The sequence below is a fragment of the Tenrec ecaudatus genome, chromosome 11 (assembly GCF_050624435.1).
Source record: "Tenrec ecaudatus isolate mTenEca1 chromosome 11, mTenEca1.hap1, whole genome shotgun sequence".
Classification (NCBI taxonomy): Eukaryota; Metazoa; Chordata; class Mammalia; order Afrosoricida; family Tenrecidae; genus Tenrec; species Tenrec ecaudatus.
The window spans coordinates 26,519,140-26,532,264 of NC_134540.1; the positions used below are offsets into that span (position 1 = coordinate 26,519,140).

Here is a 13,125-nt window from a genome sequence, read left to right on the forward strand (position 1 = left end):
ACTAAGTACTCCTATATTTTAATATATATTTAAATTATGAAAGGCATGATATTTAAATTATCACTAGAGTAATCAGAATTAAGAAGAATGCCAATGTGTTTTGGAAATTCCAGGTGAGGAAAAATGGTCATGGAAGCTACAGAAGAAAATGACAATAAAGCAAGGATACAGCAGATTGTAGAAACTGGAATGACTAGGTATGGAGAGAATTAAAGCTAGAATGAAGGTTAGGAAAAGTTGAAGAAAAGCTTCTATCATGCACTATGGAGTTGGTCCAAAGAAAATTCAAAATTGGGAGAAATGGTAGCAGGTAAAGTTTGGAAATCATCCATTAGTCTGAAAAGGATACTATTTTTGGTTAATTTGCACAAAGTTATAAGAATACAATTTATTTCAGAATTGTTTATTACAGAGAAAGGGAAGGCTGTTTCATGCTAAGTTGCTTAGGAAAAGAATGCTTATGAGTTTTCAGTAGGTACTGAATTAGTGCTTCCTAAATTCAGTTATAAACAATGAAGCAAAACAGGAGTGGATTTGACATCAAAACCAGAAAAGCCTCAGGTTGATGCTCTGCTAGCAACTCATTCTTTCTCCTACATAACAATGGCACGTGTGTCCTCCAGAGCAACCGATCCTCTTGGGAGACAGAAACACAACCACAGAACTTAGGTCTAATATGGCAGCTATCTACACTGATCATGTGTGTCCTCCACATGCCTGAAGAAAATCAAACTTCCTGTATTAGGCTTCTGAAAGGGCTCACTATGTTTCTTCTGAGTCTTCAATTCCAGAGCTGCAACCCATAAACCCCCCGTGCTGGTTAGCGTAACTGTAAGATCCACAGTATATATATTTGTGCAGTCACATTTTCACTCTATCAAGACTGAATTGGTGCGAATTATTTTGAAGACTTGGTTTTTAACAATCAAGAAAAGAATTGAAAGGGAAATACACTAAAGCTCCTAGGAAGGAACTGATGTCCTTGGTAGAATCAATTTCATTAGATCTGTTTGGGAAGGCAAGTTGTAATTAATGAATCAGTGATGAGAAGAATAGAAAGTTAGGGTAATGAGTATAGCTATTGCTTTGGAGTCACGGGGTTATAAAAGAATAATGGAAAATAAATGATAAATTTTAAAAAGGTTTTATTCATTTTATTTTATGTATCTTGAATTTTAAGCATGCTTAAAATATTTGGGAAAAGTTATATTAGACTTTTAAAGTTACATTTTTAATACCTTAAATCTTTATCTTTTTTGACCTCAATAAAGATTTTTCAATTCTTAGATTTGAAAGAAACTGTAGGGCGTATTTAGATAGAAGATTTGGGTGTTTAGACAGGAGCAAAGCAACACTATCACATGCTTATTGAAACATCTTAAAGATGAGATTTATATTTTCTAAAAATTGAAAGCCTGTTTGTTAAAACAATATGGATAGACATGATGATAAAGGTATGCCAGTTATTTGATGAAAGTATATTTTAAAATTAGTAGTGTTGCAATTTAAAAACTTTTCTTCAAAGTCTATCCTGATTCAAAAGTCAAGGGAAAGGAGTCCTAACTTTGCTTGAGAGTTAGAAATGTTTTCTGGGAAAATGTGCAAGCACCATGACCATGACTTTATCATTGTCATTGAAAAAATCAATGACATATCATTTATCATTGTCATTGAGAAAATCAAGTCAAGCCTACCTACCAATTTCTCTGACAGACTGACCAACCTTCAAGAGAATTGACCAGTGATTACACAAAACAGAGTCAAAGCATGAGACCTTTTAGGAAAAATAATTTTTTAAAAAACCTTGTAATTTGGGGAGAAATATTGAGCCTAGTTTTTTAACTCTGTGTTGGTTGAAATCTATTCTTTGAAATACTTCAGAAAGTTCCCTAGTGGACATTTTCTTGAGGGCCCTCTTAGTAATACAGTGGTTAATTGCTTGACTGTGAAAACAAAAGTTCAGCAGTTCAAAACCTGCCAGTTACTTTATAGAAGAAAAATGAGTTAGTCTGCTTCCATAAAGATCTAGTCCTAGAAATCCTAACTGTAGTTCTACGGCCTACAGATGTGCTATAAATCAGAATGAACTCAATGCATTAAGTTTGGTTTGTTTTGTTTTGTTTCGTCTTCAAATTTCAAAGAAAGGTGAGCTCAACTGAGGCAACGTTGAAGGGGTCAGTGATTTCATTTACTCAGATCCATATTTAATTCCCAGGGACTCAGCAGTCAGAAAAGCAAAAGACATGTTGCCTTGGTCAAATCTGCTTCAAAATATCTCCTAAAGGTTGCAAAACCAGAGATGTCACCCTATAAACTAAGTTTCAGGTGACTCAAGCCATAGTATTTTCAATCACCTCATATTCATGTGAAAGATGGATGAAGAGAGCCCAAAGGAGGATTAAGACTTCTGAATTATGATGTTGGTGAAGAATATTGGATATTTCATAGACTGCTTAAAGAATGAGCAAATCTGTATTGGAAATGTTTGCCTCTGAGAAGTGAGAATGGAGACGTTCTTTCGTGTTCTTTGAAAATGCGATCAGGAGAGACCAATTCATAGAAAAGGACATCAGGCTGAGTAGAGTGCATGGTCCACAACAGTTGCTAGGAAGCCTCTCAAAGGCAGACGCTGACTGCAAGCACAGGAATGATGCATAAAGGTGCAGGCCTGGATAAAGTATGGTAATAAAAATTAATGGTGAGAAAGCCTCTGTTTTTGATAGGTACAATCTCTAAATGTAAGTTCATGGAAAATTCAAAATCTCAATGTTTCAAAACCCATGTATCTATTAATGCTTAAAATATTTGTAAATTTTGAACTGATAGATTCTGTTTACATTTTGGTTTGACCAAATGTGTGAAGATACTAAAAAAATTTCTCTGAGATACATATGTCAATTGTTATTACAAACCATATTTCCTCATGTTTTTATGAAATCATCTATTGTAGAACATTTAAACCATGACAAAGTATGACGACATAGTGATAGAACTAGAATGACATAATTAAGTTGGCTACTTTAATGTCATGGGAAACCACTATTTGATTATTAGTCACTTTTACACTAAGCATGTTAATATGGTGGTAAGTTAAGGAACGTAGTTACCAGGGTTTTATTTGATTACATACACAAGTTTATTCCAAAAGCGAAAACAAAGAATCGCGGTTAAACATAGATGGCTACAGATTAGTTCTCTCACTAAAGCGGTTGTCTTAGTGTTTCCATTTTGAAAAGGCCAATAGTGACTTCTGAGGAGATGTACTGAAACAGATCAATTCAAGGCAGAGGCCAGATCAGAAATGTTTGAGGACTGTTTTTATTATTAATAATGTTATTTCTCTAATGGGCGATTGTGATATATTTTCCCAGAGGACATACATGATCACAGAAATTTACTGGAAAGAAGTTTTAAGGAAGTTGAAAACTATACAGAGGAGAAAAATCCGGGAGAGTTGCACTGAAGGATGCACCATCTCCCTGACAAGCCATGTGCTCATTCTTTGGGAATAGCTAGGGCTATTTCACAAATTTCTACTGGGAAACCTGACTACATCTCCCCTATAGCCAAACTCCTGCCCCTTCAGACATTTTTTTGCCTACAGTTAAAGAATCTCTAAATGAGCATAGTGTGAGTCTCTAAAGCAGTCAAGGCTGCTCTTTAGGCTTGGTGAAGCATGAAGGGTGAAGAGATTCTTTAGGAAAGAATTAGAGAGCTGAAAACATTGACTTGAGAAATATGTAGACCGAGGTAGAAGATAGGTTCAGAAATAGGGCTTCAAACTTTCATATCGCTGTGAGGTACACTTGTAGCAACATTGATCCTCTTGCTATTATATACAGCTACTTATGTGACTATTTCACACGTAGTAACTTGTTCTAATACCAAAACACCCAGAAGCATCAAGCTGATCGTAATTCATATCCACCATCTGAAATTCCTGATAGAAGCAAATAGCATCTTTTTCCTGAAAATCAGCTGGTGTGTTTGAACTGCCACTTGCCATTTGCCCAATATCTAACCACAGTACCAACTTGGCTCCTTTAATAACTTTTTGCACTCTAATATATATTATAAATATAATAAAGGCTAGATATATCTATATAATTACTTAATACAAATATATATATATATATATACTTTTGTGCTGTGTTAAAAATAGCAAAAACCAGGATGGCAACAGCTTTTCCAGAACACATTTTCAGTGTCTGTCTAGATCTGGATAATTGAGTGCACTAGTGAACGCATCTTCCTTCTTTGTCTCGCAGATTGTCAGCCAACAGCCACGCTCTGACACCGCAGAGCGAGATGGACTCCAGTAGCTCTGAGGAATTCTATCAGGCAGTTCATCACGCAGAGCAAACCTTCAGAAAGATGGAAAGTTACCTGAAACAACAGCAACTCTGTGACGTTATCCTCATTGTTGGGAATCGAAAGATACCTGCACATCGGTACAGCGGTCTTCTTTATTGGCCATATGCAGTTTGTGTTTAGAACTGATGCACTGATAGAGGGCTTGCAGAATATTCAGTGATTGCAGAATTGAGAAGCTACATTTCTAAGGGAATTTCAGTCTTTAAAAAATATTTTTCTACTTTTTTCAAGGATAATGTTATTTTAAATAGTTACTTCTTTAATAAATGAAGGTAAATCATTAAAAGAAAAAACTTATAGGTAGAGATGATAACTATAGAGAAAAGTTATTTCATTTTTACTGACTCTCATTTATACTAAGTGGAAATAAATTACAATATAAATGAATGTACTTTTGCCAAAGATCTGAAGTAAAGTAAATTTTTCACTTCTGTCAAAATTTAAAGAAAACCTGCTGGTATTAAAGACACTAGTTATTTCAACTTTGAAGGTGCAGGTACATCACATCTGCATGTTAATTTTGCTCTTATAATTATTTATTTAATGATATATTGATAAAGTTTGTTAGGCTCAACAGCAAACACATTTAGTATCATAAAAATTCATCAATTTTGATTCGGTTTTATACTTTGTTTTTCGTACAATTTTAAAGAACAAAAAATCTATTTAATTTTATTTCAATATGGAATATTTCAGATATTGAGTACCTGTGCAAGTATCCATAAATTATCTTGAACTATTTACCAACTAATACTAATAAAACTAAGGAAGTAATGAAATAGACAAAGTATCTATGTGAAAATACAGTATTTCCAACGTTTCCCTGTACCCCACTATTTTTACACTTATATGGAATTATCTGGATAATATAGGTTCACTTAGGTGTATACTATTTTAAATATGACTATTTTTAACCATTGGAGAAAGATTAACATGTGGAAAATACATTGAAGCTTATAATGTGAACATTATGGTGTGGATAAAATATGTCTAATACTACAAATGTGTAAGAAGAAAACTTTGACTCTTCAATAGAGTTAATTTAGACTTTCAGTTTACAAGATAGTTATGGTGCAAAATCCTGTAATTGTAAAATTCACATTTATTTTTTCCACTATTATCATAACTTTTATTATCGTATTTTAAGGGAGCAGGTGATGCCAATTATTGTTATTATTAAGAAAAGCATTCCATAGAGTTTCTATAGTAGCAAACATGTATTTCGTGTCTCATCTTGCTACCATGCTTTGGTTTAAAGAACAGATTTAGTTTGAATTGGTGAGAACAATTTGCTAAAAGTAGTGATGTTATTAGGTGCCATAGAGTTGGTTCCGACCCACCTCGTTCTTATACACAAGAGATCGAAACACTGCCCAGTCTCTTCCCTATTGTTCTTAACGTTGAGCCCATTGTTTCAACCACTGTGTCAATCCATTTCATTGAGGGCCTTGTTCTTTGTCACTGGCTCGATACTACACCGAGCATGATGTCCTTCTCTAGGGTCTGTCCTCTCCTGACAACATATCTAAAATATGTAAGACAAAGTCTCATCATCCATGCATCAAAGGAGAATTTGGCTATACTTCTTTCGAGACAGGTTCGTTTGTCATTTTGGCAGGCCGTGGGACTTTCGGTATTTTCCACCACTGGCACATTCAAATGCATCAATTCTTCTCAGGCCTTGATTACTCAATATCCAACTTTCACATGGCTTTGAGAAATTAGAAATACCATGGCTTGGGTCAGATATACCATAGTCCTCAAAGTAGCATCCTTGGTTTTCAAAACTCCAAAGAGGTCTTGTGCAGCAGGTTTAACCAGGGCTGTGCATCATTTAAGCCCTTGAACAGTGGATTGTAAGCCCAACAAGACAAAATCCTTGACAACTTCAATTTTTTCTCTATTTATCAAGATGGCACCTATTAGTCCAGTTGGGAGCATTTTGGTCTTCCTTACATTGACTTGTAATCCATACTGAAAGCTACAATCATCGATCTACATATCAGGAAGTTCTTTGAGACCTACTCATTTCCATCATGCAAGAGTAGGTCATTTGCATGTGTCGGCTTGTTCATAAGACTTCCTCCAATCCTGTTACCACTCCTTGTCTGTCGAGAGACTCTGGTTGGATTCAGAGACAAAGAATGAGAGAAAACAGTGCTGATCTCAGAGAGATCGTGGCTGAAAGCAGAGAACACTAGGACTAGGTTTGCTTTCGTTTTATTGACTAGGCCAAGGCTTCAGCCATGAATCATAACAAACCGTGACTAGCCTAGAGAAGAATAGGAATTCTAGAGCCCTTCATTGAACTCATTTGGAACTTGAACATAGCTCAAGAGGCAGTTGAATGTAATATCACTGCTAATGTTTTATACTTGGAGCGATTTGTTGGGTCACCATTCTTTGGCATGGATACACATATGGATTTCTTACAGTCAAGGGGTTATGTAGCTGTCTTCCAAATTTCTTGACATAGATGTCTAAATGCTTCCAGTGCTTCCTCGGCTTGTTGCAACATATGAATTGACGTTCCATCATTTTGTGGAACCTTTGTTTTGGCGTGACTGCTTTCAATGGAGCCAGAACTTCTTCCTTCAGCACCACAGGTCCTTCAACGTATGCTACCTCCTGAAATGGGCTAATATGGATCCGTTCTTTTAATGCAATGATTCCATGTATTCTTTCCATCTTCTTTTGATGTTTATTCCATTATTCAATATTCTGCTCACTGAACTTTTGAATATTGCAACTTGAAGTTTGAATATTTTGTTCAGTTTTTTTAAGTTTATGATATGCTAAATGTGCTCTTCCCTTTTGGTTGTCTTACTCTAAGTCTTTGCAATGCCATTATACTATTTTGACTGTATCATCTCCAGCTGCCCTTTTAAATTTTCTATTTGGTTCTTTGACTTCTCCATGTCTTCCATTTGTTATACCAAACAGATAGCTGCTACATGTTTAAGACAAGTTTCAGAGTCTCTTCAGAATACTCTTTTCCCTCTTCCCTTTTTAGTGACCTTTTCCTTTCTTCATGGGTGATGGTCTTGATATCCTCCCGTAACTCATCAGGTCTCCTGCCATTGGTGTCCAATGCATAAATACATTCTTGAGATATTCTCCAAATCTAGGTGAGATATTTTGGCTCATGTAGACTAGTTTTAAATTTTCTTCAGCTTAACCTGAACTTACATATGAGCAATAAATGGTCTGTTCCATAGTCAGCCTTGACCTGGTTTTAGCTGTTGATATTGAACTTCTTCATTGTGTCATCATCATGGTCATCATTCAAGAAGAAAGCAAAATCAGCTGTTAAAAAGACAGGAAAGAAAGAAAAGATCAAACTGGATGTCCGAAGAGGCTCTGAAAATGTTATTAATCTAGGAGTGGTTAAATAAAATGGAAGAAAGGATGAAGTCATAGAACAGAATAGAAGTTCAAGGGCAGCTTGAGAAGACAAAACCAAGTATTCTAACTAGAAGACAAAACCAAATATTATAACATGTGCAAGGACCTAGAATAATAAAATAAAAAGGGAAAATATGCCCAGAATATCTGAAACTTAAAGAATACAAGAAAAAATTCAAACTGTGAATAGAATTTTGAAATATTCTCTAGGCAAATATTGAATGATACAGGTAGCATCAAGAGAAGATGGAAAGAATATCCACTGTACGAGAGTCGCTGTACCAGAAAGAACTAATCGATAGCCCAGCATTTCAGGTGGTAGCATATGAGCAAGACCGATGGTTCTGAAGGAAGAGGTTCAAGCTGCATTGAAAGCATTCAAGAAAACAAAGCTCCAGGATATGATGGAATACATACTGAAACATTTCACACAGGTGAGGCAGCACTGCAAGCACTCACTAGGCTGTGCCAGGGTATTTGCAAGACAGTTACTTGGCTATCTGACTGGAAGAGACCCATATTTGTGTCAATTCCAAAGAAAGGTAACCCAACAGAATGCTCAAGCTATTCAATGATATCACTGATATAGAACACAAGTAAAATTTCACCTAAGATCATCCAAAAACAAATAAAGCAGTGTGTTGGCAGGGAATTGCCAGAAGTGTAGGTTGGATTCAAAAGAGGACTTGAAACAAGGGACGTGATTGCTGACGTCAGATGGCTTTGGAGTCAAAGCGAAGAATACCAGAAAGATGTTCCCTTGTGTTTCATTGACTATGCAAAGGCATTCAACTGTGTGGACCATCCTAAACTGTGGATAACACTAAGAATTATGGGAGTTCCAGAACACTACATTGTGCTTATTAGAAATGTGTATATCAATCAAGAAGCAGTTGTGAGAACAGAACAAGGGAATTATGTATGGTTTCAAATCAGCAAAGCTGTACACCAGGGTTATGTCTTCTCACCATATTGATTCAATTTATATGCTGGGCAAATCATCAGAGAACCTAGATTATATGTATAAGAGTATGGCATCAAGATTAGAGGAAGGTTTATTAACAACCTGTGGTATAGAGATGACACAATCTTGCTTGCTGAAAGTGAGAAGAAATTAAAGCACTTGCTGATGAAGATCAAGGATTACAGCCTTCAGTATGGATTACAACTCAATGTAAAGAAGATCAAAATCCATACAACTGGATCAATGAGCTTGTCCAGGATTTTGTCTTATTGAATCCACAATCAATGCCCATGGAAGCAGTAGTCAAGTGATCAAAAGACTTATTTCCATAGAGAAATCTTCTGCACAAAATCTGTTGACAATATTTAAAAGCAAGGATGTTACTCCAAGGACTAAGGTGTACCTGATACAGGCCCTGGTATTCTCCCTTGCATCTTGTGGTAGTTCCATAATATGGTACCAACTTGAGAATATTAAGAGTTAAGGGGTGAGGTTTAGCCTGTCAATCAGATCACTGCTTGATGACCTCATTTGGAGGTGATATAGAGATGAATAGCTCTCTGGAGGTGGGACAGAGACACTCTCCTTTGTATTCCTGATGGCAAGACACATGGAATTACGCCAGAGCCACGTGGAGGACCACGCCAGTACTGAGATGTTTACATCACCACTGGATCCACAAGACTCTCCACCCACTGACCTGTGATTTTTCCTGCATTTGGCATGGTTGCATGGCTCTGTGAGTCCAAAGAGGAATTTATGAACTAGTACTGGACATAGGGCTAATGTTGGACTTATGGACTTGCTCTGGACTGGGCTGGGTCTTGTCTTGATGTACAGTTGCTCTTTATATAAAGCTCTTTCTTATGTACATATGAGTGTCTATGAATGTGCTTCTCTAGTCAACCCAGACTAACACATCATATGCATGTGAATGTTGAACATTGAATAATAAAGGCTGTAGAAGAATAGATTACTTGAATTGTGGTGCTGGAAAAGAATATTGAAATTACCATGAACTGTTAAAAGGACAAATTGATCTGTAGTATTAGAAGTATGGTCAAAATGCTCCTTAAAGGCAAGGATGGCAGGACTTCATCTTCCATACTTCAGACAAATTGTCAGGAGACACCAGTCCCTGGAGAAGGACATCATGTTTGGTAAAGTGGAGGGCAGTTAAACAGAGAAATGTCTACTACAAGATGGATTGACACAGTGCCTGAATCAAAGCATGGGAACAATTGTGAGGATGGTGAAGAACTGTGCCATGCTTCAGTCTTTTGTGTAAAAGGCTGGAGCCAAATTGATAGCCCCTAACAAGATCACTTCTAAGACGTTTTCTGGCTACATTTGTTCCAACATAGCTTTGTCCCTTATGCTGGATGTCCACAGTATAATCAGTATTTTTCAGCAACACCATCATTGAAAGGGATCAATTCTTCCTTGGTCTTACTTATGCATTGTCCAGCTCTTGCATACATATGAGCTGATTTAAAGCACCTCAGTTAGTTCAGGAACACTTTCATATTTGCATTTGAGCACTTTTATGAAAGATCTTTTGCAGATTATTTTCCTAATGCAATATGAAAATTGATTTCTTGTCTGTGACTTCCATGGATGTTGATTGTGGGTGCAAGTACAATAAAATCCTGATAACTTCCATCTTTTGTTTCAATGTCTATATTGTTCAAATTGTTCCACTGGTGCAATTTTTTCTTCATGTTTCAGTATAATCGAAGTATTTGTCTTGCAAATTTCCTGATATAGACAAGAATGCTTTCTGAAAATGCTATCCATTTGTTGAAACATCTCATTTTGTATTCTGCAATTCCTGGAACCTTTCTTGTTGACAATGGTGTCAGTGAAGTTTACATTTAATACTTGACACCATTCATTCCTGATCATCTGCTACTTCTGGATGTGATTAAATGTTGATTGCTTCTTTGTGGAAAAGTCACTCATGAAAAGATCTTTTGTGTTATTTCCATCACTGTTTGTATCACCAAGCACAAATTTTCCAGATACAGAGCCATACTCTTTTTCCAACATTCACATTACAATCTCCAGTAATTATCAATGTGTCTAATTGCAAGTTTGACCAATTTTAGATAGAAATGAAGTGAAAACATATATGCCTCATTAATCATAAAACAGAATCATAGTATAGAAAATGTTTTATTGTCACAAACTCAAATAAACACTAAAATGATAGAAATATAAAAGTGTGTTAATATACATTTATATTCCAAGAACTGATATAATTGACTCTATAATTAATTGAGAAAAATTAGACCCTAGTAAGTAGTTCTGTAAAAAATGTAGGTCAGTATCTAGATAAAAATGATTGAAGTCCAAATGGGTAAATAATAGCTATGAAATATATAGGAGAAATGTTTTTTTTGTAAGTAGATGTAACAAAACTTCCTAGAGCTGTTTTAAAAAGAAACAGCCTTAAGGCAATGTATAAATACATATATTTGACTGATTGATGGGATGTGTCATCTGCACTGCGCTGTGGTCAACATAATGTTTACATTCACTGCCTAAATTAGATCCTTTTAATCTTTCAGACTTGTTCTGAGTTCTGTGTCTGACTACTTTGCGGCCATGTTTACAAGTGATGTTTGTGAAGCCAAGCAAGAAGAGATCAAGATGGAAGGCATCGACCCCAATGCTCTCTGGGACCTCGTCCAATTTGCATATACAGGTACAGAAAATGACTTATAAAATCCTAGTGTGTTTTATTGTGAATTTTCTTTGAATAACATTTTAAAGCTTTAAATAGAAATCATAATCTTAAACTTGCACTTCCATTTTGTCAATTGAAAGACTAATGAGGAAATAATAAGAATATTTTCATTTATTATTGGAATCACAAATAATGTTTATAGTTATATATATATATATATATATACATAATCCCTATATCCACAAAGGAAGTAAACTGGCTCATCAAAAAAAGAAAGCTTCTTAATTGAATGCATGGACTTGGGCTAGAATTAAGGAGAATCTGTATAATTAAAAATCTCTTATTTCCAGACTTTCTTAGAATACTGAAAAATGAAATCTTCCTTTGGAGGTCGTGTGCTCAAGTAACTTCCTCCCCCTCCCCTCCCACTCTCCGGGAATGTGTGACTGCTATGATAAAATGTTAATGGTCCATTTACTTGGACTTGTAGTTGAATGTAGGTACATGTAGTTGAACAGGAAAATATTTCACATCTTTGATTTTTCTTAACTACTATGTCAACTTTTTCTAGTTTTCATGTTCATGCACTTTTGTTCATTGCACAAATATTTATTGGATATTGTTCAATCTAGAAGTATTAGTTTTCACTCTGATGAATAATTAATGACTAGGCCATACCACTTGCTCACAATTCTAGTGGAGAGAAAAGTTAGACAATAGAATAAGTAGAATACAAGGCAAATATTAAATAGAAATTAGAAGACATAAAACCCTGTTGCTCAGCACATCTGGGTTTAGATTCATTTGAAATATTTTACTAGTTTTGAAGATTAGAAAGGTGTTATTACTGCCTTATACAATAAGGGGAAGCCATTATAATAAAATCCAGGACTACTGGAAGCAGACAGCCTGAGTTCTGAATCTCTTTCCTGTAATACATTTAGAAATGGCATGTGGTTCACAATGAACCCCCAACATGAGTTGGAGATAGTCTGACAGATCAGGGTCTCATCAAACAAGCAGTTGCCTTATGGAAACCTTTCTATTGTGTCAACATTTTTGCTATAGAGGAAACAAGAGGCTGCATCGTAAAGGTCAGTCTTTGGAACCCATAGTCCCTGGAACTATGCTAAAATTAGGTTTAGCACAATGAGGCATTTACTAACATTAAGCTCAGACCCAGGACCTTAAACCTCTTAGACAAGGAAAATATACCTACTCTTGGTGTTGAATCTCGAAGTAGTGACAGCTATGCAAACACTTAAATATGTCCAGGCTTCAGTCATCTTTTAATAATATTTAAATTTGGAGACAAGCTAAACGAGGAACACTATAAAGGGAATATTGGTTCTGAGCTGAAAGACCACAAACTTAATCAATTCATAATTTCCTGGAAAGTGAAGAATCATGAAAGCGCCACATTTTAGGAATCCCTCCAGGAATGCAGAGCCTGAGCCAACACTAAGCCTCAGTGACCTGGCAGCACTGACTTCATTGTGTGCAAAACTAGGTCAAAAGATACTCAGCTTCTTGCTGCAGGAAGTGAGAAGGTATTTCAAAGCTCCCTGCTGAATATAATGACCCAGATTTGGGCTCTGCCTATTAGAGGGCAGGTAGGATCCAAAGTTGCCTTTCAGTTGCCCCTGCTAACTTTGGCCTTTGCTCCAATGCTCACCTCTCCCTGCTGGTTGAT

At 35.9% G+C, this 13,125-nt stretch overlaps 1 protein-coding gene across 2 annotated transcripts in view; it reads left to right on the top strand.

The window, feature by feature from the left end:
- The window catches only part of KLHL1 (kelch like family member 1), a 417,008-nt gene that overhangs the window by 114,156 nt on the left and 289,727 nt on the right, over positions 1-13,125 (top strand). Inside the window, exons 2-3 of one of the 2 annotated variants that reach the window (XM_075563613.1) lie at positions 4,269-4,451; positions 11,314-11,450. In XM_075563613.1, the coding sequence (XP_075419728.1) occupies positions 4,269-4,451; positions 11,314-11,450 (320 nt within the window). The remainder of the gene's footprint in view (positions 1-4,268; positions 4,452-11,313; positions 11,451-13,125) is intronic. The other variant, XM_075563615.1, reaches the window with a different exon arrangement.